This window comes from Pseudophryne corroboree, chromosome 6 (assembly GCF_028390025.1).
Source record: "Pseudophryne corroboree isolate aPseCor3 chromosome 6, aPseCor3.hap2, whole genome shotgun sequence".
Lineage (NCBI taxonomy): Eukaryota > Metazoa > Chordata > Amphibia > Anura > Myobatrachidae > Pseudophryne > Pseudophryne corroboree.
The window spans coordinates 767,400,756-767,426,508 of NC_086449.1; the positions used below are offsets into that span (position 1 = coordinate 767,400,756).

General features: G+C 47.1%; 1 protein-coding gene across 4 annotated transcripts in view; it reads right to left on the bottom strand.

Annotated features, from left to right (window-relative positions):
* The window catches only part of LOC134933423 (matrin-3-like), a 117,356-nt gene that overhangs the window by 49,879 nt on the left and 41,724 nt on the right, over positions 1 to 25,753 (bottom strand). For all 4 annotated transcript variants that reach the window (XM_063928624.1, XM_063928625.1, XM_063928622.1 and 1 more), the window contains 3 exons: positions 14,266 to 14,391; positions 12,331 to 12,498; positions 12,055 to 12,186 (listed from right to left, as the gene is read on the bottom strand). In XM_063928624.1, coding sequence (XP_063784694.1) covers positions 12,055 to 12,186; positions 12,331 to 12,498; positions 14,266 to 14,391 — 426 coding nt within the window. The remainder of the gene's footprint in view (positions 1 to 12,054; positions 12,187 to 12,330; positions 12,499 to 14,265; positions 14,392 to 25,753) is intronic.

Consider the following 25,753-nt stretch of genomic DNA (forward strand, 5'->3'; position numbering starts at 1 on the left):
CTGAGGAAGTCTGCTTCCCAGTTGTCGACCCCCAGAATGAACACTGTTGACAGTGCTTGCACGTGATTCTCCGCCCAACGAAGAATCCTGGTGGCTTCTGCCATCGCCCCCCTGCTTCTTGTGCCGCCCTGTCTGTTGACATGGGCCACTGCAGTGATGTTGTCTGACTGAATCAGCACTGGTTGGTCTCGAAGCAGAGGCTCCGCTTGGCTTAGGGCGTTGTATATGGTCCTTAGTTCTAGGATATTTATGTGCAGACAAGTCTCCTGACTTGACCACAGCCCTTGGAAGTTTCTTCCCTGAGTGACTGCCCCCCCCCATCCTCGGAGGCTTGCATCCGTGGTCACCAGGACCCAGTCCTGTATGCCGAACCTGCGGCCCTCGTGGAGGTGAGCACTCTGCAGCCACCAGAGAAGAGACGCCCTGGGGGACAGGGTGATCAGTCAATGCATCTGAAGATGCGATCCGGATCACTTGTCTAACAGATCCCACTGAAAGATCCTGGCATGGAACCTGCCGAAAGGAATGGCTTCGTATGACGCCACCATCTTTCCCAGGACTCGCGTGCAGTGATGCACCGACACCTGTTTTGGTTTCAGGAGGTCCCTGACCAGAGATAATTCCTGGGCCTTCTCCTCTGGGAGAAACACCTTCTGTTCTGTGTCCAGAATAATGCCCAAGAACAGCAGACGCGTAGTAGGAATCAGCTGTGACTTTGGGATATTCAGAATCCAGCCGTGCTGTTGTAGCACTTCCCAAGATAGTGCTACGCTGACTAACAACTGCTCCTTGGACCTCGCCTTTATAAGGAGATCGTCCAAGTACGGGATAATTATAACTCCCTTCTTTCGAAGGAGTATCATCATTTCGGCCATTACCTTGGTAAATAACCTCGGTGCCATGGACAGACCAAACGGCAACGTCTGGAATTGGTAATGACAGGTTTGTGGTACAGGACTGAGGTACTCCTGGTGAGGTGGGTAAATGGGGACATGTAGGTAAGCATCCTTGATGTCCAGCAACACCATAAAATCCCCCTCTTCCAGGCTTGCAATAACCACCCTGAGCGATTCCATTTTGAACTTGAACTTCCTTACATAAGTGTTCAAGGATTTCAAATTTAGAATGGGTCTCACCGAACAGTCTGGTTTCAGTACCACAAACATTGTGGAATAGTAACCCCGTCCCTGTTGGAGGGGAACTTTGATTATCACCTGCTGAAGGTACAGCTTGTGAATTGCCGCCAGTACTACCTCCCTTTCTCTGGGAGCAGCTGGCAAGGCTGATTTGAGGTAACGGCGAGGGGGAGTCGCCTCGAACTCCAGCTTGTATCCCTGAGATACCACTTGTAGAACCCAGAGATCCACCTGTGAGCGAACCCACTGGTCGCTGAAGTTCCGGAGACGCGCCCCCACCGCACCTGGCCACACCTGTGGAGCCCCAGCGTCATGCGGTGGACTTAGTGGAAGCAGGGGAGGATTTTTGTTCCTGGGAACTGGCTGTCTGGTGCAGCTTTTTCCCTCTACCCCTGCCTCTGGGCAGAAAGGATGCGCCTCTGACCCGCTTGCCTTTCGAGGCTGAAAGGACTGTGCCTGATAATACGGTGCTTTCTTCGGCTAGGAGGGAACCTGAGGTAAAAAAAGTCGACTTCCCAGCTGTTGCTGTGGATAAGAGGTCCGAGAGACTGTCCCCAAACAATTCCTCACCCTTATAAGGCAAAACCTCCATGTGCCTTTTAGAATCAGCATCACCTGTCCACTGCAGAGTCCATAATACTCTCCTGGCAGAAATGGACATTGCATTAATTCTAGATGCCAGCCGGCAAATGTCCCTCTGTGCATCCCTCATATATAAGACAACGTCTTTTATATGCTCTATATGCAATATAGTATCCCTGTCGAGGGAATCAATGTTATCTGACAGGGTATCAGACCAAGCTGCTGCAGCACTACACATCCATGCTGAAGCAATTGCAGGTCTCAGTATAGTACCCGAGTGTGTATACACAGAAAGCAGGAGGCTATCCTGAGGTCTATCTGCAGGCTCCTTTAAAGGCGGCCGTATCCTGAGACGGCAGTGCCACCTTTTTTGATAAGCGTGTGAGCGCTTTGTCCACCCTAGGGGATGTTTCCCAACGTAACCTGTCCGTTGGCGGGAAAGGGTATGCCATCAGTAACCTCTTAGAAATCACTAATTTCTTATCTGGGGAACACCACACTTCACACAATTCATTTAACTCATCAGATGGGGGAAAAGTCACTGGCTGCTTTTTCTCCCCAAACATAATACCCTTTTTAGTGGTAACCGGGTTAATGTCAGAAATGTGCAACACATTTTTCATTACCGTAATCATGCATCGGATGGCCCTTGTGGACTGTACATTTGTGTGTCGACATCTGTGTCTGCCATCTGAGGTAGTGGGAGTTTGAGCCCCTGATGGCCTCTGAGACGCCTGGGCAGGCGCGGGCTGAGAAGCCGGCTGTCCCAAAGCTGTTACATCATTGAACCTTTTATGCAAGGAGTTGTCACTGTCGGTTAATACCTTCCACATATCCATCCACTCTGGTGTCGGCCCCGCAGGGGGCGTCATCACACTTATCGGCTCCTGCTCCGCCTTCACGCAAGCCTCCTCATCAAACAAGTCGACACAGCCGTACCGACACCGCACACACACACACACAGGGAATGCTCTGAGGATAGGACCCCACAAAGTCCTTTGGGGAGACAGAGTATGCCAGCACACACCACAGGGCTATATAACACAGGGATTTACACTAAGTGAATTTTGCCCAATAGCTGCTTATATCACCTTTTCCGCCTAAATTTATGTGCCCCCCCCCCTCTTTACCCTTCTTGTAGTGTATACTGCAGGGGAGAGCCTGGGGAGCGTCCTTCCAGCGGAGCTGTGAAGAGAAAATAGGATTTTGGTACTTACCAGGTAAATCCTTTTCTTTGAATCCATAGGGGGCACTGGAGTACTCTTGGGATATGGACGGCGTAGCAGAACAAAGGCACTGAATATTTAAATTTAGAACTCTCCACCCCTCCATATCCCAGAGTACCTCAGTGTACGACCTCTGTTTTTTACTGAGCGAACAGGAACTATAGAGAGGTTGACAATGAAGAATTCCTATAACATAACGGACAACAAAGTTGACCCATAACGTTACTGTCAACTAAACAGTTGACACCATAACCGATAGACCTTTATACTTTGAACCAATCGGTGAAACTGTTACCATAAGCTCCTCTGAGCTTAATACAAACCAGGTAAAATGTGTTACCATAAGCTCCTCTGAGCTTAATACAAACCAGGTAAAATGTGTTACCATAAGCTCCTCTGAACTTAAAACAACCCAAGTAAAACTGCTCTGGGTGGGCGTCCAGTGCCCCCTATGGATTCAAAGAAAAGGATTTACCTGGTAAGTACCAAAATCCTATTTTCTTTTTCATCCACTAGGGGTCACTGGAGTACTCTTGGGACGTACCAAAGCTTCCCTCGTGGGCGGGAGAGCTGTTTGGCACTTGTAACAGTAGGCGGCCAAAGCTAGATGCTGATGCCGCAACCGTTTCATAACGTGTAAACGTGCACAAACGTGTGCACTGAAAGCTATGTAGCCGCGTCGTAGACGCTCCACGACCAGCTGGTCCTGACATTCCCACAGAACCTGTGGGATGAGCTATTACTGACGTAGGCAACTGTAACTTAGCCTTAAAGTAAGCCTGACTTGTAGTCATTTTTATCCAACTGGATAATGTCTGCTGAGAAACTGGCTAACCCCAGTTGGCAGCATCATAGAGAACAAACAACGTACCCGTATTACGTACTGTAGACGTTCGGGACATATAGACGCGTAATGCGTGTACCACATTTAGAATTCTAGAATGTGCTGTCAACACAGGAACCACTATTGGTGTATTGATGTGAAGAATAAGAAATCGGAATTCGTCCGAAGTTCTGCTTTGTCATGAGAAAACTCAAATACGGTGGCTTGGAATACAAGGCACCCAAATATAAAACCAAAACCCTTGCCGAAGCTAAGGCTAGAAGAAAAACGTTTTCCAAGTGAGAAACGTAATCCCCATTTGTTGTAAGGGTTCAAATATGAAAACTGTAAGAAATCTGAACCCAACCTCAAGTCGCCTGGCACTGTAGGTGGGACAAATGGAGGCTGCACTTTGATGACACCTTGTAGAAAGGTGTGTACCGACGCAATAGAATCAAACGTCTTTGAAAATAACTTGACCACACAGATACCTGCACCCTCAGTGCAGATAAACGCAGTTCTCCATCCCACCCCGTTTGTAAAATAACAGAATACGGGTAACTTGAAAGATGATGTCGGAAACTTCCGAGCTTCACCACCTATATAGGCACACCAAATTTTGTAATAATGATCTGCCGTAAGCGGCTTACTAGCTCGTAACATGGTTGGTATAACTGATACTGTAATGCCCTATTTCTTTTCTTAAGAGGGTGGTCTGAACCCCCACCCCGTCCACCGCAGCACATAGGTAATAGGTACATAGGTAACTAGGGGTAAAAGAACGGTCCCTGTTGTAACAGGTTGGACGTATTATGAGCGGGCCAAGATCGTGTGCAAGTATTCCTTGGAGATTCGAGAAGCAAGCTCTCCGAAACCCATGAGATATCACCAATATGACTGTGACTAACTGTCTTATGATCCGTTTTAGCAACGGAGAGAGCAGCGGAAACTGGTGGAGCCAGATACACGATGCTGAATGACCACACGAATGTGAGAACCTCCACCGCCACTGCCCTTGTGATCTGTCGTTTTGTACACATACTGAGCGTTTGTAATTGTGGCGAGATGCCATCATGTATACCTGAGGGTAACCCCTTCTGTGGACTCACATATGAAACACCTCTGGATTGAATGCCCAGTTTTCAGGATATAAATCCCGATGGGTGAGATCATCTGTCTAACAGATATTCACTTCCGGAATGAACCCTGGTGACAACATCACCTAATGGTGTTCTGGGCAATTGAGGATTCAAGCTACCTGCCGCATTGCCATGTGGCTTCTTGGTCCTCCCTGATGTATATGCAACTCCCGTTGCGTTGTCTGACTGTACTTGGACAGACTGAAAGCAAAGCATGTAGTGCATTGTAAATTGCACGGAGTTCCAGGACATTTATAGACAGCAATCTGTCGTGATCCGTTTTAGAACCCCTGTCGCTGCTTTTAACTACAACTCCTCAACCTCTGAGACTCTCGTCCAGAGTATATACACCCTCGCCCCCCTGTGGGAAACGCGAGAGAAGGCCAGCGAACTAACGCGCTTTGAAAACACATTATTGTTCCTAATAGGCGAATACACCAATGTACCGCTAGTGTGCGTGGCTTTTGCACAAATTGTACTAGCTGGTATATTTGTTCTTGCTGGTGTAAATGTCTTTGATTTACCGTATTTATAATCATACCTAGGAATTGAAGTCGTTGAGACGGAATTAGATGCGATTGCTTTTTGAACTTGACCTGCCACCATGGTGTACGTTAGTAGCGCCAGTAAGAAGAATCTCTGTTGAGACAGAGTTCTTATGAGCAGATCGTCTAAGTATGGAACGATTGTCACTGGCAGGGCTCTGAGATGAGCTATCACCAACATCACTTTGGTAAATACCCGAGGCGTTGACAAGAAGCCAAACGGTAGATGAAATGGTTAATGGTTGTGGCGTTTTGCAAAACTCTAGAACCTGTGATGCGGTGACCAAACCGGAATGGGTATTGAAGATCAAGCGCAATTGTGCCATTTTGTGGCTCCAATTATGCAAATACTAACCGCAGAAATTCCATTTTCCAAACTGCAGTAAGTGACTTGCTGATTGAGACTGCGACGGAGCCCTCTGGTTTCGTTACGCCAAACAGAGGGGAATAAGTAACCCTGACTCTGTTGGTGTACCATGGCTGGAAATAAAAACAGCTGAAAACAGCAGAGACTGAATGGCAACCTGCCAAAACTCTTAATTTCGTCCGACAGGCAGTATTTTAACCTTTAAATAGCGGATATATCCATGAGTGGATGTTTGGAAACCCGGCATATGTGTAAAGGCGCGCTTCAACAATTGGAAATTCGAGATGGCCTAAGAGGTCGTCAAGCCACTGTCTTGTTGACTTTAGCGCCCTGGTGTTACAAGTCTTGACTTGTACCACAGCCTTGAAAAGACTGGATTCTAAAGACTTTCGTTTTGAAATTTATTAAACAACTTCTGGCCTTGTCGTACTGAAACTAGCGACGCTAAAAAGCGAGAATCGAGGTAACAGCCGTCAGCAGAAGCTTTACAGAGATACTCTGGCGCTTTGTATTAACGATAAGTCAAACGTGATCGTCATTGTTTCCATACATAGAGCGCCTAGTGAGCCAAATGTATCTTGGGTGTTTATAATGTTTGACACAGACGAATTCACCAATGGTGGATTCTCCCACTTAGATGTGGAAACGGGTAAATAGACTTAAATCTTAGTCAGATATTCTAAATAAGAAATTCATTGAAAATCTGTTGTTAATTAAATTCGACGGATTAGATGTTAGAGTCTCCTTAGTCTCTGTAAATTCGAGACATTGTCTCACTCACTGGTCATTAGCAATGTATGATTGCCCAAACCCCGCACTATCTGTGCTGGTTTAATGTGAGGTGTGACATAGAATTATCCGACTGCATTAAATTATAAGACCAGTTAAATTAACACCTTGGTACCCAAAGGAAAATTGTACCTTTGGAAAGACTCCTTCATTAGAGCTTGCGGAATAACTTCCGTCGATCTTACCGCTCTTGTCGAGCGGAGTTAATTTGAATTGCCAATGTTTAACATAGGATCTGGGATTCTGAAAACCTACACACAGTGAACATGTGGTAGATTTATGTCTCGTTTAAAAGTATTTTTAGTCTGCGCTGGAGCCTTACTCCCTATGCATACAGACACCCCTATGCATACAGACACCACAATAGGCAACGGACAGACACCTGCACGACTTAGTAAAGTTATTATCTGAAGGTAATATATATTTATTTCTGGCTGAAAAGCAGTTCACATGGGCAGCCTATGTGAAACCAGAACCAAAAATTCCCACTAACACCCCTGCGCCTCTGGTGGCGTAGAGATGTATGGCAGGAATGTTCCGGAATTACAACTGTAAAACAGGAAGCATGGTTAAAATGGCCCCAATGCCATGCTGACCCTGATAATCACAGAACAATTGTTTCAGTGTTAATATAGCCTATTATACAATGATAATCACAAGCAGGGTACAACACATGCTCTAGTGTGAATAAATATATATATGCTCTTCACAGACATTAATATAGGCTCATAGCGTATTATACAGTGATAATATTAATATAGGCTAAATAGCCTATTATACAGTAATAATCACAGGGCATGTTACAATACATTCCTGCAGTAATACAATACATGCCTCACCATCATTAATATAGGCTCAATAGCCTTATTATACAGTGATAATAACAGACATTAAATAATCACAGGGCATGTTACAATACATGCCTCCAGTGTTACAATACATGCCTCACCATCATTATTATCTAGTGAATATTTTACATCACCTTGCCGCTGTAATCCGCCAGATTCCACCTCCCCCCGTGCTCCCTGTAACGCTGTGTCTCAGCGGGAAGCCAGGGAATTCTTGCAGGGAGGCTTTTGCCGAGCAGCGGAGGTCACCAGGAGCGCTCCGTTGCTTCTGCTGGTGACTGACGGAGCGTCTGCGAGTGGCCGTTGCTAGGCGGCCGGACGGAGCGGCGGCCCGTTGTCACTCTTAGCGCTGTCTGCGGGTGGACGGAGCGGCGCCGGTTCTGGCATGCTGGGCGGCCGGACGTAGCGGCTGGGATGGCCGGACGTAGCGGCTGCCGTATGGAGCGGCTGGGGCGTCTGACGGGCGGATGTATGAGCAGCGGAAGCGGCATTACAATACCCCACATAGCGGGCGGCAGCCTGCGCTGACCGTCCCGTTCCCCAGCCTACCTTATCTGATCATGTCTCCAGTCATGGCTGCGACGGGGCTTCTATTTGTAAGCTCCGTCTAGCTTCTCAGTTCATGGCTGCGACGGGGCTTCTATCTGTAAGCTCCGTCTAGCGTCTCAGTTCATGGCTGCGACGGGGCTTCTATCTGTAAGCTCCGTCCAGCTTGCAGGAGACAGTAGGCTGCCTGTGGCTGAGGGTGCTCTTTGTGAGGACCGACACGCCATGCGCTGCCTTGCAGCGGCACCATCCCGGACCCATGTTTTTCTAGAAACTGGGAAGGGAAGTGTAAAAAGTAAAAATAAAAAAAATTAATAAAATCTTCCACAAGTGTGGGAACTCCCACAAGCCGATGTTAGTGCTGTGAGCACCGAAAAAACACTGGGGTCGTACACTGAGGTACTCTGGGATATGGAGGGGTGGAGAGTTCTAAATTTAAATATTCAGTGCCTTTGTTCTGCTACGCCGTCCATATCCCAAGAGTACTCCAGTGACCCCTAGTGGATGAAAAAGAAAGTGGCGCCAGTGTGCTGAGGGAGATACCCCCGCCCCCTCCGCGGCAGGCATCTCCCGCTTTTTTAATAATGTTAATGGCGGGGGATTAGGCACATATACAGTTATGTGCAATTTTGCCAAAAGGTATACTTATTGCAGCCCGCCCCCCCCCCAGCACCCACCAGTGACCGGAGCGTGTGGTGTGCTGTGGGAACAATGGCGCACAGCTGCAGTGCTGTGCTCTACCTTATTGAAGACCGGAGTCTTCAGCCGCCATTTTTCTTCTGGTTCTTCTGTCTCTGCAAGGGGGACGGCGGCGCGGCTCCGGGAACGGACGATCGAGGTCGGGCCCTGTGTTCGATCCCTCTGGAGCTAATGGTGTCCAGTAGCCTTAGAAGCACAAGCTAGCTGCAAGCAGGTAGGTTTGCTTCTCTCCCCTCAGTCCCTCGTAGCAGTGAGTCTGTTGCCAGCAGATCTTACTGAAAATAAAAAACCTAACAAATACTTTCTTTTCTAGTAAGCTCAGGAGAGCCCACTAGGTGCATCCAGCTCTGGCCGGGCACAGATTCTAACTAAAGTCTGGAGGAGGGGCATAGAGGGAGGAGCCAGTGCACACCAGATTTAGTACCTAATCTCTCTTTTAAGAGTGCCCAGTCTCCTGTGGAGCCCGTCTATTCCCCATGGTCCTTACGGAGTACCCAGCATCCACTAGGACGTCAGAGAAAAAAAATAAAAAGATAGATAGATAGATAGATAGATATAGATAGATATTCAAAAAGCTTGCCCCGTCACTCCTCTGAAATAACTGGCTGTGGTGCCCTTCCTTGTGGACCAGCAGGCCCACCGGTATGTAGTCAAAAAGAATAGGTGGCACTCACAGACTTATAATCAACGTGAAAACTCCGCCAGGAGATTTATTGTGCAAAACAAGTAACGTTTCGGGGACGTGTCCCCTTCCTCAGACAACCAAAACATAACACGTGCATTGTATAAATAGTGTATCATAACCCCACTTACCCCCTTCATCATGACTCCCAGCTGCGTGGACCACGGCTTGCCTCGGCGTCTCCAGACCCGTACTTCCGGTTTCGGCGTCACCGCCCAGCCGGAAGTGACGCAAGCGGGCTTCGCCGATCACCATGGAGACGCACCGGGAGCCCTGGCAATACAAAAAACAAAACAAAACACGAATACTTAATTGCGGTGAGAAACTGACACATGATAAAACAGCGCTCAATCAGAGCTAGAGTGTCAGAAAAGTAAAATCACTTCTTAAAACAAACATTTAAAAACGAGAATGGTGTTAAAATAGTGTTGATAACATTAAAAGGTGACAAATAAAACAGGTGCTGCAAAATCTTAACTCCGGTACTCTTTTCTTCTAAAATATCTGCCTGGGTGGCAAAGAGCTAGAATGGCTCCTGGTCTACGGGGCAATGTGCAAATGTTATAATGTGTGGACCCAGGTAGTGTTACCCCACAAAGATGGAATCCGTCACTAGATGGCCCTGCTCCTTCACCGCAGTGATTCTTGGGTCAGTATCCTAATTACCCCAAAGATACCCCAAAATTGATTGCCACATGCTTTAGACTCACCACGGTATGGATTAATTCATAGAAAATTAATTAGTCCAAGGGACTCATTTAGCCCTCTCTAAGAGGTGGTGATAGAGGAAAGAAATTGCTGCAGTTGGAATCCAGGTGGATTTTCCGCCTTGATTGTTTAGCCCCCAAAGGGCTAAATGAGTCCCTTGGACTAATTAATTTTCTATGAATTAATCCATACCGTGGTGAGTCTAAAGCATGTGGCAATCAATTTTGGGGTATCTTTGGGGTAATTAGGATACTGACCCAAGAATCACTGCGGTGAAGGAGCAGGGCCATCTAGTGACGGATTCCATCTTTGTGGGGTAACACTACCTGGGTCCACACATTATAACATTTGCACATTGCCCCGTAGACCAGGAGCCATTCTAGCTCTTTGCCACCCAGGCAGATATTTTAGAAGAAAAGAGTACCGGAGTTAAGATTTTGCAGCACCTGTTTTATTTGTCACCTTTTAATGTTATCAACACTATTTTAACACCATTCTCGTTTTTAAATGTTTGTGTTTTAAGAAGTGATTTTACTTTTCTGACACTCTAGCTCTGATTGAGCGCTGTTTTATCATGTGTCAGTTTCTCACCGCAATTAAGTATTCGTGTTTTGTTTTGTTTTTTTGTATTGCCAGGGCTCCCGGTGCGTCTCCATGGTGATCGGCGAAGCCCGCTTGCGTCACTTCCGGCTGGGCGGTGACGCCGAAACCGGAAGTACGGGTCGGGAGACGCCGAGGCAAGCCGTGGTCCACGCAGCTGGGAGTCATGATGAAGGGGGTAAGTGGGGTTATGATACACTATTTATACAATGCACGTGTTATGTTTTGGTTGTCTGAGGAAGGGGACACGTCCCCGAAACGTTACTTGTTTTGCACAATAAATCTCCTGGCGGAGTTTTCACGTTGATTATAAGTCTGAGTGCCACCTATTCTTTTTGACTATATATATATATATATATATATATATATATATATATATATATATATATATATATATATATATATATATATATATATATATATATATATATATATATATATATATATATATATATATATATATATAATGGATTAATCCCAGCTGGCAAGTCTAAAAATACTTGTCTCACCACAATATACCTGTCCCATGCCTTGTACCCTGATATCCATCATTTTGCATTTTAAATGCCTAATTAGTCAGTCATTCAGGGGTTGGTCCCAGGTATTCAGAACCAAATACCAACATTTTCAACTTAAAATAGGGATTTCCCCCCAAAATTATCACCTGCTCAGTTGATGTATTGAAATCAGCAGTAAAATTACAGCAACGCAATTTTAACAGACAATTGAATAGGCTCGTTGGCGAATTTATCATGATTCGCAGACAATCGGTGCCTTTTTACAGTGGACGCGTGTTATCGTGACAATATACTACTTCTTATTCAGAGTATGTTTATTGCCTAAAGGCCAACTTTTGTTTTGACACTTGATACCTCTTTTGTAAACCACACCAGCTTCCTTTTCTTAACTCTCAATATAAAACGTCTTGCTTTTATTTTTCTCACCTCTCCCGCACTCCTTATAAGTTCCTCCAGAAAAAGATTCTAACACCTAATTCGGTTCACAATTTGAGCCAGACCCCAAAAAAAAAAAAAAAACAAAAAAAAAAAAACACACAACTGGGCTTACCTCTTCAGTTTAACATTAGTGTTATTCCCTTTATCCAACAATTCGTTGCAGTGCAATACACACCATAACACTGATGTAAGACACCGTATATACACAAACAAAAAACACAGAACTGGTGTTGTATAGACTAGTATTTGCAGATAGGAATTACCATATCATACACATATTGAGTGTTTCAGAAATTACAATTTGCTCCGCAGTGCCTTCCAACTGGGAACAAATCCAGAAAACAAGACAGTAAGAGGGACCTGGGTGCACACGTACCATCTGTAGGAATATCCGATCACCGTACTTACTTTTAGAACAAGATGCTTATATCTTGAACAGATTTCTACATTCACTCTATTTCCTTTAAACATTAGAGGAATTTTCGCACATTGTTCTACCATGGTAGTAGCGTCTTCCGGCTTCTCCATTTCAATAAAAGCCTACAAAAACAAGCAAAGATGACCGCTCACTTCACATGTAGGACTCACAAGCTAAAGAAATACTAAAAGAAGAAGAAAAAAAAAAAAAAAAAAAAAAAAAGAAAATAAACTCACATGACTAACTTCACATATAGGTGCATTTACCTGGTTCCTCAGTTTCATTAATATATAAGTTTTCACTTTGCCATATGCCTCGGCCAGCATTGTGACTGCAGTGTCACTAAAGCGAGAACTGGGCAAGTTGGTGAGATGTACAACAGAACCAAACTCTGGTCTCGCATTAGGTTTGTTGTCAGCCTTCCAGTCTGGTTTCTTAATGGTCAGGGAACAAAAATAAATTAGCAACAAACAAAGGATAAAACTTCTATACAAAAAAACAAAACAAACTATGAACATGGTTATAGGTGGAGAATCAATTAGCCACAAGGTTCTGTCTTAACTTTGCACGCTAATACTACACTGGTTACCTAGGCAGGAGAACCTTGCTCGCTTTTGTTTGTAGTCAATAAAGGGGCATAGTCTTGACACTGGGTATAGGTGGCTGGGCTGGAGACTCATTCCAGCAGCCCAGGTTCCAACTCCCCTATGGGTTCCGAATGATAGGTTGACAGTCAATAGGCTGGGGGTTGGGTGTAGGGGAGAGGGAGCCTGGACTACTGGTAAGAAACATAACTACTTGTAGCCCAAACTCCTGCATAGCCAGTTACCCTGTGTCCCGTATGAATGAAAGATTTTTCAAAGTTACCAGTTAAAATCCTATTTTCCGACTTCATATGGGGGACACTCTTAACTAGTGTTCACTCTAGGCTGTTTTAGCAGGGCGCCGCGCCCTGCCCGATTTTTTAAGGGCTAAACCCACCCTGCCCTTTCTGCTGCGCCCTGCTAAAACCGCCACCCGCTTTCTGCCCTCAGTATGTAAAGATACTGCGCGCATCATCCATTCACGCTGTCAGAGCTTGGGGGAAGCCCAGCACCTCTGTAGATGCCGGGCACGCCCCCAACAGTGAGGGCGCTGGCTGCCCACGCCCCCCGTCTGTGGACTGAACCACCGACAAGTGGCCACGCCCCCCATTTGCATGACCACACCCCATTTTGGCACACGCACTTGTGCCCTAGAGTGAACACTATTAACCATGGGGTAAGTGAGGGATAGAGGCATCAGCACTTAATGAGCAAACTCTAAAGGTATATAAGTTCCTCCCCTCAAGGTTGAGGAAAGCTACCAGCATCCTTCTCATACACCACCAACTGAAGGAACGAAGTGTCCCTCAGATGAAGTCGAAGTAAAGTGTGTGCGAGATATATTGTAAAATATATAATTTATATTTTATACACACATACAGTCAATATTACCACGTATCATTTTTTAATGTTGTACAGGTTGAGTCTCCCTTATCCAAAATGCTCGGGACCAGGGGTATTTTGGATATGGGATTTTTCCGTATTTTGGAATAATTGCATACCATAATGAGATATCATGGTGATGGGACCTAAATCTAAGCACAGAATGCATTTATGTTTAATATACACCTTATACACACAGCCTGAAGGTAATTTTAGCCAATATTTTTTATAACTTTGTGCATTAAACAAAGTGTGTGTACATTCACACAATTCATTTATGTTTCATATACACCTTATACACACAGCCTGTCATTTAATACAATATTTTTAATAACTTTGTGTATTAAACAAAGTTTGTGTACATTGAGCCATCAAAAAACAAAGGTTTCACTCTCACTCTCACTCAAAAAAGTCCGTATTTCGGAATATTCCGTATTTCGGAATATTTGGATATGGGATACTCAACCTGTACAATGTTAAACACTCTCTACCACGACTATAGGTGTTGGAAGCTGTAACAGCCTGTAATTGGGTGAAGCAGGTAGCTTCCATCTTCAGATTACTTAACCCTTAGAGGGGCAGCCATAAAAAGGAATAGAAAGCTTTCCAGACTTCTTATTGATATCTCCTAAGCTTAGAAGCCTGGAGGAAATATTACTGAGCGCAGTCTGGTGACAATAGAAACAGTTCACGTAGCACACCGACCAGTAGTGAACTTGTTCTAATGATAAATACCTTAATAAACTTAAATTTCTGAGATATGTGAACTCCAACTCTCTTTCCGTTTACAATAGCTGGATGTGTACGGTAGTAATCTTTGACAGCTGTAGCTTCTTCAGGAGTGGACATTTCAATGAGAGCCTGCGGAAGGGGGGAAAGAATGACATGTGATTGTTATACACTTCGTGCTCTAAAATTCGGCTTTAGTAGTTACACAGCAAAATAAACGACTAGAACAATTTTACCAACATGTGCAGTGAGTCTACCTTTACAGATGTGTCCACATACGTCTAGCCTCCCTGCATGCTAAACAGCCCTTCTAGTCTTGCCAAGCTGCTAAACGATGCGAATAGGACGCATAAGCAGCTTATGCTGATTAAAATTATATGTAGCATGTCTATATTGTCTGTGACCACAGCTGAATCTGAATACGAAGTGCTACACTACAGGGTTTTCTTAAAAAAAAAAAAAAAATACACACATACACAAACTTACTCACCGGTAATTCTATTTCTCATAGTCCGTAGTGGATTCTGGGGACTCCGTAAGGACCATGGGGATTGGCGGCTCTGCAGGAGACTGGGCACAACTATAAAGAAAGCTTTTAGACTACTGGTGTGCACTGGCTCCTCCCACTAAGACCCTCCTCCAGACCTCAGTTAGGATACTGTGCCCGGAAGAGCTGACACAATTAGGAAGGATTTTGAATCCCGGGTAAGACTCATACCAGCCACACCGTATAACTCGTGATACAATACCCAGTTAACAGCATGATAACAACTGAGCCTCTCAACAGATATTGCTTAACTAAAGGGTTATTGTGCTAACTATATACAAGTATTGCAGACAATCCGCACTTGGGATGGGCACCCAGCATCCACTACGGACTACGAGAAAATAAGATTTTACTTAACGATAAATCTATTTCTCATAGTCCGTAGTGGATGCTGGGGACTCAGTCAGGACCATGGGGAATAGCGGCTCCGCAGGAGACAGGGCACAAAAGCAAGCTTTTAGGATCACATGGTGTGTACTGGCTCCTCCCCCTATGACCCTCCTCCAAGCCTCAGTTAGGTACTGTACCCAGACGAGCGTACACAATAAGGAAGGATCTTGAATCCCGGGTAAGACTCATACCAGCCACACCAATCACACCGTACAACTTGTGATCTGAACCCAGTTAACAGTATGATAACAAAGAAGTAGCCTCTAAAAAAAGATGGCTCACAACAATAACCCGATTTTTGTAACAATAACTATGTACAAGTAATGCAGACAATCCGCACTTGGGATGGGCGCCCAGCATCCACTACGGACTATGAGAAATAGATTTATCGGTAAGTAAAATCTTATTTTCTCTAACGTCCTAGTGGATGCTGGGGACTCCGTCAGGACCATGGGGATTATACCAAAGCTCCCAAACGGGCGGGAGAGTGCGGATGACTCTGCAGCACCGAATGAGAGAACTCCAGGTCCTCCTCAGCCAGGGTATCAAATTTGTAGAATTTTACAAACGTGTTCCCCCCTGACCACGTAGCTGCTCGGCAAAGTTGTAAAGCCGAGACCCCTCGGGCAGCCGCCCAAGATGAGCCCACCTTCCTTGTGGAATGGGCATTTACAGATTTTGGCTGTGGCAGGCCTGCCACAGAATGTGCAAGCTGAATTGTACTACAAATCCAACGAGCAATAGTCTGCTTAGAAGCAGGAGCACCCAGCTTTTTGGGTGCATACAATATAAACAGCAAGTCAGACTTTCTGACTCCAGCCGTCCTGGAAATAAATATATATATATATATATATATATATATATATATATATATATATATATATATATATATATATATATATATATATATATATATATATATATATATATATACAGGGCCCTGACAACGTCTAGCAACTTGGAGTCCTCCAAGTCCCTAGTAGCCGCAGGCACCACAATAGGTTGTTTCAGGTGAAACGCTGACACCACCTTAGGAAGAAACTGGGGACGAGTCCGCAGTTCTGCCCTGTCCGAATGGAAAATCAAATATGGGCTTTTGTAAGACAAAGCCGCCATTCTAACACTCGCCTGGCCGAGGCCAGGGCCAACAGCATGGTCACTTTCCATGTGAGATATTTCAAATCCACAGATTTGAGCGGTTCAAACCAATATGATTTGAGGAATCCCAACACTACGTTGAGATCCCACGGTGCCACTGGAGGCACAAAAGGGGCTGTATATGCAATACTCCCTTGACAAATGTCTGGACTAAAGGAACTGAAGCCAATTCTTTCTGGAAGAAAATCTACAGGGCCGAAACTTGAACCTTAATGGACCCCAATTTGAGGCTCATAGACACTCCTGTTTGCAGGAAGTGCAGAAATCGACCTAGTTGAAATTTCTTCGTGGGGCCTTCCTGGCCTCACCCACGCAACATATTTTCACCACATGATGGTGATAACGTTGTGCGGTCACCTCCTTCCTGGCTTTGACCAGGGTAGGTATGACCTCTTCCGGAATGCCTTTTCCCTTAGGATCCGGCGTTCAACCGCCATGCCGTCAAACGCAGCCGCGGTAAGTCTTGGAACATACATGGTACTTGCTGAAGCAAGTCCCTTCTTAGCTCCCGAGGCATTAGTCCTCTGTGAGCATCTCTTGAAATTCCGGGTACCAAGTCCCTCTTGGCCAATCCGGAGCCACGAGTATAGTTCTTACTCCTCTACGTCTTATAATTCTCAATACCTTGGTTATGAGAAGCAGAGGAGGGAACACATACACCGACTGTTACACCCGCGGTGTTACCAGGACATCCACAGCTATCGCCTGAAGGTCTCGTGACCTGGCGCAATACCTGTCCCGTTTTTTGTTCGGGCGGGATGCCATCATGTCCACCTTTGGTCTTTCCCAACGGTTCACAATCATGCGGAAAACTTCCCGATGAAGTTCCCACTCTCCCGGGTGGAGGTCGTGCCTGCTGAGGAAGTCTGCTTCCCAGTCGTCCACTCCCGGAATGAACACTGCTGACAGTGCTATCACATGATTTTCCGCCTAGCGAAAAATCCTTGCAGTTTTGCCACTGCCCTCCTGCTTCTTGTGCCGCCCTTTCTGTTTACGTGGGCGACTGCCGTGATGTTATCCCACTGGATCAATACCGGCTGACCTTGAAGCAGAGGTCTTGCTAAGTTTAGAGCATTATAAATTTGCTCTTAGCTCCAGTATATTTATGTGGAGAGAATTCTCCAGACTTGATCACACTCCCTGGAAATTTTTTCCCTGTGTGACTGCTCTCCAGCCTCTCAGGCTGGCCTCCGTGGTCACCAGCACCCAATCCTGAATGCCGAATCTGCAGCCCTCTAGAAGATGAGCACTCTGTAATCACCACAGGAGAGACACCCTTGTCCTTGGATATAGGGTTATCCGCTGATGCATCTGAAGATGCGATCCGGACCATTTGTCCAGCAGATCCCACTGAAGAGTTCTTGCGTGAAATCTGCCGAATGGAATCGCTTCGTAATAAGCCACCATTTTTACCAGGACTCTTGTGCAATGATGCACTGACACTTTTCCTGGTTTTAGGAGGATCCCAATTAGCTCGGATAACTCCCTGGCTTTCTCCTCTGGGAGAAACACCTTTTTCTGGACTGTGTCCAGAATCATCCCTAGGACCAGCAGACGTGTCGTCGGAACAACTGCGGTTTTGGAATATTTAGAATCCACCCGTGTTGTCGTAGAACTACTTGAGATAGTGCTACTCCGACCTCCAACTGTTCTCTGGACCTTGTTCTTATCAGGAAGTCGTCCATTTTCTTTGAAGACGAATCCTCATTTCGGTCATTACCTTGGTAAGGACCCGGGGTGCCTTGGACAATCCAACGGCATCGTCTGAAACTGATAGTGACAGTTCTGTACCACGAACCTGAGGTACCCTCGGTGAGAAAGGCAAATTTTTGGGACATGGAGGTAAGCATCCCTGATGTCCCGGGACACCATATAGTCCCCTTCTTCCCGGTTCGCTATCACTGCTCTGAGTGACTCCATCTGGATTTGAACTTTTGTAAGTGTTCAAATATTTCAGATTTAGAATAGGTCTCACCTAGCCTTCTGGCTTCAGTACCACCATATAGTGTGGAATAATACCCCTTTCCTTGTTGTAGGAGGGGTACTTTGATTATCACCTGCTGGGAATACAGCTTGTGAATTGTTTTCAATACTGCCTCCCTGTCGGAGGGAGACATTGGTACAGCAGACTACAGGAACCTGCGAGGGGGAAACGTCTCGACATTCCAATCTGTACCCCTTGGATACTACTTGTAGGATCCAGGGGTCCTGTACGGTCCCAGCGTCATGCTGAGAACTTGGTAGAAGCGTTGGAGGGCTTCTGTTCCTGGGAATGGGCTGCCTGCTGCAGTCTTCTTCCCTTTCCTCTATCCCTGGGCAGATATGACTCTTATAGGGACGAAAGGACTGAGGCTGAAAAGACGGTGTCTTTTTCTGCAGAGATGTGACTTGGGTAAAAAACGGTGGATTTTCCAGCAGTTGCCGTGACCACCAGGTCCCATGGACCGACCCCAAATAACTCCTCCCCTTTATACGGCAATACATCTTTGTGCCGTTTGGAATCTGCATCACCTGACCACTGTCGTGTCCATAAACATCTTCTTGCAGATATGGACATCGCATTTACTCTTGATGCCAGAGTGCAAATATCCCTCTGCGCATCTCGCATATATAGAAATGCATCCTTTAAATGCTCTATAGTCAATAAAATACTGTCCCTGTCAAGGGTATCAATATTTTTAGTCAGGGAATCCGACCAAGCCACCTCAGCTCTGCACATCCAGGCTGAGGCGATCGCTGGTCGCAGTATAACACCAGCATGTGTGTGTATACTTTTTAGGATATTTTCCAGCCTCCTATCAGCTGGCTCCTTAAGTACGGCCCTATCTGTAGAAGGTACCGCCACTTGTTCTGATAAGCATGTGAGCGCCTTATCCACCCTAAGGGGCGTTTCCCAACGCGCCCTAACTTCTGGCGGGAAAGGGTATACCGCCAATAATTTTTTATTGGGGGAAACCCACGCATCATCACACACTTCATTTAATTTATCTGATTCAGGAAAAACTACAGGTAGTTTTTTCACATCCCACATAATACCCTTTTTTGTGGTACTTGTAGTATCAGAAATATGTAACACCTCCTTCATTGCCCTTAACAAGTAACGTGTGGCCCTAAAGGAAAATACGTTTGTTTCTTCACCGTCGACACTGGAGTCAGTGTCCGTGTCTGGGTCTGTGTCGACCGACTGAGGTAAATGGGCGTTTTACAGCCCCTGACAGTGTTTGAGACGCCTGGGCAGGTACTAATTTGTTCGCCGGCCGTCTCATGTCGTCAACCGGCTTGCAGCGTGTTGACATTATCACGTAATTCCATAAATAAGCCATCCATTCCGGTGTCGACTCCCTAGAGAGTGACATCACCATTACAGGCAATTTGCTCCGCCTCCTCACCAACATTTTCCTCATACATGTCGACACAAACACGTACCGACATACAGCACACACATAGGGAATGCTCTGATAGAGGACAGGACCCACTAGCCCTTTGGGGAGACAGAGGGAGAGTTTGCCAGCACACACCAAAACGCTATAATTATATAGGGACAACCTTTATATAAGTGTTCCTCCCTTATAGCATTTAATATATATTCATATCGCCAAATCAGTGCCCCCCCTCTCTGTTTTAACCCTGTTTCTGTAGTGCAGTGCAGGGGAGAGCATGGGAGCCTTCCCACCAGCATTTCTGTGAGGGAAAATGGCGCTGTGTGCTGAGGAGAATAGGCCCCGCCCCCTTTTCGGCGGGCTTCTTCTCCGGAGTTTGTGCTATCTGGCAGGGGTTAAATACATCCATATAGCCTCAAGGGCTATATGTGATGTATTTTTCGCCATACAGGTATTATACATTGCGCCATTGTTGTCAGCACACAGCGGTCACGGAGGGTGCAGGGCGCCCTGCCCCCCCCCGCGCCCTGCACCCTCCGTGACCGCTGTGTGCTGACAACAATGGCGCACAGCTGCAGTGCTGTGCGCTACCTGATGAAGACTGAAAGTCTTCTGCCGCCTGGTTCCGGACCTCTTCAATCTTCAGCATCTGCAAGGGGGGTCGGCGGCGCGGCTCCGGGACGAACCCCAGGGCGAGACCTGTGTTCCGACTCCCTCTGGAGCTAATGGTGTCCAGTAGCCTAAGAAGCCAATCCATCCTGCACGCAGGTGAGTTCACTTCTCTCCCCTAAGTCCCTCGATGCAGTGAGCCTGTTGCCAGCAGGACTCACTGAAAATAAAGAACCTAAAAACTTTTTCTAAGCAGCTCTTTAGGAGAGCCACCTAGATTGCACCCTGCTCGGACGGGCACAAAAACCTAACTGAGGCTTGGAGGAGGGTCATAGGGGGAGGAGCCAGTACACACCATGTGATCCTAAAAGCTTGCTTTTGTGCCCTGTCTCCTGCGGAGCCGCTATTCCCCATGGTCCTGACGGAGTCCCCAGCATCCACTAGGACGTTAGAGAAATAGATTTACCGGTGAGTAAAATCTTATTTTCTGACGTCCTAAGTGGATGCTGGGACTCCGAAAGGACCATGGGGATTATACCAAAGCTCCCAAACGGGCGGGAGAGTGCGGATGACTCTGCAGCACTGAACGAGCAAACTCTAGGTCCTCCTCAGCCAGGGTATCAAACTTGTAAAATTTAGCAAATGTGTTTCTTGATGAAGTCCCCACTCTCCCGGGTGGAGGTCGTGCCTGCTGAGGAAGTCTGCTTCCCAGTTGTCCACTCCCGGAATGAACACTGCTGACAGTGCTAACACGTGATTTTCCGCCCATCGGAGAATCCTTGTGGCTTCTGCCATCGCCGTCCTGCTTCTTGTGCCGCCCTGTAGATTTACATGGGCGACTGCCGTGATGTTGTCTGACTGGATCAGAACCGGCTGATTTTGAAGCAGGGGCTTTGCTTGACTTAGGGCATTGTAAATGGCCCTCAGTTCCAGAACATTTATGTGTAGGGAAGTCTCCTGACTTGACCAAAGTCCTTGGAAGTTTCTTCCCCGTGTGACTGCACCCCAGCCCCGAAGGCTGGCATCCGTGGTCACCAGGACCCAGTCCTGTATGCCGAATCTGCGGCCCTCTCTGAGATGAGCACTCTGCAGCCACCACAGCAGAGACACCCTGGTCCTTGGAGACAGGGTTATCAACCGATGCATTTGAAGATGCGATCCGGACCATTGGTCCAACAGGTCCCACTGAAAGGTTCTGGCATGAAACCTGCAGAATGGAATCGCTTCGTAGGAAGCTACCATCTTTCCCAGGACTCGCGTGCAATGATGCACCGACACCTGTTTTGGTTTCAGGAGGCCTCTCACTAGAGATAACAGCTCCTTGGCTTTCTCCTCTGGGAGAAACTTTTTTCTGGACTGTGTCCAGAATCATCCCCAGGAACAGTAGACGTGTCGCCGGAACCAGCTGAGACTTTGGAATATTCAGAATCCAACCGTGCTGGTGTAGCACCTCCTGAGATAATGCTACGCCGACCAACAACTGCTCTCTGGACCTCGCCCTTATCAGGAGATCGTCCAAGTATGGGATAATTAAAACTCCCTTTTTCCGAAGGAGTATCATTTCGGCCATTACCTTGGTAAATACCCTCGGTGCCGTGGACAGGCCGAACGGCAACGTCTGGAATTGGTAATGACAATCCTGTACCACAAATCTGAGGTACTCCTGGTGAGGATGGTAAATGGGGACATGCTGGTGCCAAAAATACGGGGGACAAAAAGAGTAGGGGTCCCCCGTATTTTTAACACCAGCATCGGGCTCCACTAGCTGGACAGATAATGCCACAGCCGGGGGTCACTTTTATGCCGTGCCCTGCGGCCGTGGCATCAAATATCCAACTAGTCACCCCTGGCCGGGGTACCCTGGGGGAGTGGGGACCCCTTCAATTAAGGGGTCCCCCCCCCCCCCAGCCACCCAAGGGCCAGGGGTGAAGCCCGAGGCTGTCCCCCCCCATCCAATGGGCTGCGGATGGGGGGGCTGATTATCTTTTTATTATCACAAAGGCTTTGTTTTTTCCAATAGTACTACAAGTCCCAGCAAGCCTCCCCCGCAAGCTGGTACTTGGAGAACCACAAGTACCAGCATGCGGGAGAAAAACGGGCCCGCTGGTACCTGTAGTACTACTGGGAAAAAAATACCCAAATAAAAACAGGACACACACACCGTCGACAGTAAAACTTTATTTCATACGTCGACACACATACTTACCTATGTTCACACGCCGACATCGGTCCTCTTCTCCATGTAGAATCCACGGATACCTGTAAAGAAAAGTTCAAAATACTCACCTCAACCATGGTCCATAGATAAATCCACGGACTTGGCAAAAGAAAACGCAAATACCCGCACCAAAAACGGACTGAAAGGGGTCCCATGCTGACACATGGGACACCTTTCCACGAATGAGACCTGTCAGTGACAGCTGTCACTGACAGGTCTCTAAGCCAATCAGGAAGCGCAACTTCGTTGCGCTCACCTGATTGGCTGAGCGCTGTCTGCACTGTGACAGCGCATCGCACAGCTCCCTCCATTATATTCAATGGTGGGAACTTAGCGGCTAGCGGTGAGGTCACCCGCCGGTCAGCGGCTGACCGGCGGGTGACCCCACCGCTACCCGCAAAGTTCCCACCATTGAAAGTAATGGAGCGGCTTTGCGATGCGCTGTCACAGTACAGACAGCGGACAGCCAATCAGGTGAGCGCCACGGAAGTAGCGCTTCCTGATTGGCTGAAGGGACGTCAGTGACAGGAGTCACGTGATGTCCCGGCATTCGGGAGAAAGGGGTCTGATGTGAAAACATTGGACCCCTTTCTAGTCCGGTATGGATCGGTGTTCGGTTTGTTTTTTTGCCAAGAACGTTGGTTTACCTCTGGACGTGGATGTACCTCTGGACGCTGGAAGGCGAGTATAATTTTTTCACAGGTACCCTCGGATCGTCGGCGACCGTGGCAGTCGGCGTGTCAACATAGGTAAGTATGTGTGTGTCGGCAGTATAATAAAGTTGTACAAGTCACGGTGTCTGTGTCCTGTTTTTATTTGGGTATTTTTTTTCCAGTAGTACTACAGGTACCAGCGGGCCCGTTTTTCTCCCGCATGCTGGTACTTGTGGTTCTCCAAGTACCAGCTTGCGGGGGAGGCTTGCTGGGACTTGTAGTACTAATGGAAAAAACAATATCTTTTTATTATCACAAAGGCTATCAGCCCCCCCATCCGCAGCCCATTGGATGGGGGGGGGGACAGCCTCGGGCTTCACCCCTGGCCCTTGGGTGGCTGGGGGGGGGACCCCTTGATTGAAGGGGTCCCCACTCCCCCAGGGTACCCCGGCCAGTGGTGACTAGTTGGATATTTGATGCCACGGCCGCAGGGCACGGCATAAAAGTGACCCCCGGCTGTGGCATTATCTGTCCAGCTAGTGGAGCCCGATGCTGGTGTTAAAAATACGGGGGACCCCTACTTTGTCCCCCGTATTTTTGGCACCAGCATCAGGCGCAGAGCCCGGTGCTGGTTTTAAAAATACGGGGGATCCCTGGCCAATTTTTCCCCTGCATTTTTAGAACCAGGACCAGCTCAAAGAGCCCGAGGCTGGTTATGCTTTGGAGGGGGGACCCCACGCCATTTTTTTTTCGGGTTTTTCACGTTTTTTTCCCCGTTTTTTAAAATCGCGGCAAAATCCGCCAAATCGGCCGATTTTCGCCCGCGATTCTGGCGAATCCGTTTTTCATTGAATATGGTGAATCCCGGCAGGCACCTGCCGGGATTCACCTGGCGAATTTGGTCGAATTAAAAAACGGCGATAATTGCCGCGAATTCGACCGCAATTGCATATACCCCGGTATCTGTATAGCCCAGGGATCCACCTGTGAACGAACCCACTGGTGGCTGAAATTTCGGAGACGCGCCCCCACCGCTCCAGGCTCCACCTGTGGAGCCCCAGCGTCATGCGGTGGATTTAGTGGAAGCCGGGGAGGACTTGTTCCTGGGAACTAGCTGTATGGTGCAGCTGTTTTCCTTAACCCCTGCCTCTGGCAAGAAAGGAAGCACCTCTGACTTTCTTGGCTTTTTGTGATCGAAAGGACTGCATTTGGTAATATGGCGCTTTTAGGCTGTGAGGGAATATATGGCAAAAAAAAAAAAAATATGACTTCCCAGCTGTAGCCGTGGAAACTAGGTCCGAGAGACCCTCCCCAAACAATTCCTCACCCTTATAAGGTAAAACCTTTGTGCCTTTTTGAGTCGGCATCACCTGTCCATTGCAGAGTCCACAGGACCCTTCTGGCAGAAATCGACATTGCATTTATTCTAGAGCCCAGTAAGAAAATGTCCCTCTGGGCATCCCTCATATATAGGACAGTGTCTTTTATATGCCCCAGGGTCAGTAAAATAGTATCCATGTCCAAGGTATCCAGTTCCTCAGACAGTATCTGTCCATGCTGCTACAGCACTACACATCCAGACTGACGCAATTGCCGGCCTCAGTAGAGTACCGGAATGTGTATAAACAGACTTCAGGATACCTTCCTGCTTCCTATCCGCAGGATCCTTTAGGGAGGCCGAATCCTGTGACGGCAGGGCCACCTTCTTAGATAAGTGTCAAAGCTTTGTCTACCCTAGGGGAGGATTCTGAGCGCACCCTGTCCGTTGGCGGGAAAGGGTACGCCATAAGTAACATTTTGGAAATCAGCACTTTCCTTTCAGGAGAATCCCATGCTTTTTCACACAACTCATTTAACTCATGTGAAGGGGGAAAGGTCACCTCTTGCCTTTTCTCCCCATACATATAAACCCTCTTGTCAGGGACTGGGTTTTCCTCTGAGATGTGCAACACATCCTTCATTGCTATAATCATGTAGCGGATGGCTTTAGCCATTTTAGGCTGCAACTTTGTATCATCGCCACTGGAGTCAGAATCCGTGTCGATATCTGTGTCAACAATTTGGGATTGTGGGCGCTTCTGAGACCCTGACTGCCTCTGCGCTGTAGGATCAGGCATGGGTTGAGACCCTGACTGTCCCAAGGCTTCAGCTTTATCCAACCTTCTATACAAGGAATTAACATCATTTAAAACCTTCCACATATCCATCCAATCAGGTGTCGGTGCCAACGGCGGAGACACCACATTCATCTGCACCTGCTCTGCTTCAACATAGCCTTCCTCGTCAAACATGTCGACACAAGCGTACCAACACACCACACACAGGGGATGCTCTATTTGAGGACAGAACCCCCACAAGGCCTTTTAAAGAGAATGCCAGCACACACCCCAGCACTATATAACCCAGGAATTACACAGTAACTTAGTGTTTACCCAGTAGCTGCTGTATTTGTGATTATTGCGCTAAATTTATGTGCCCTCCCTCTGTTTACCCTCTTTCTACCGTGAGTCTGCAGGGGAGAGCCTGGGGAGCTTCCTCT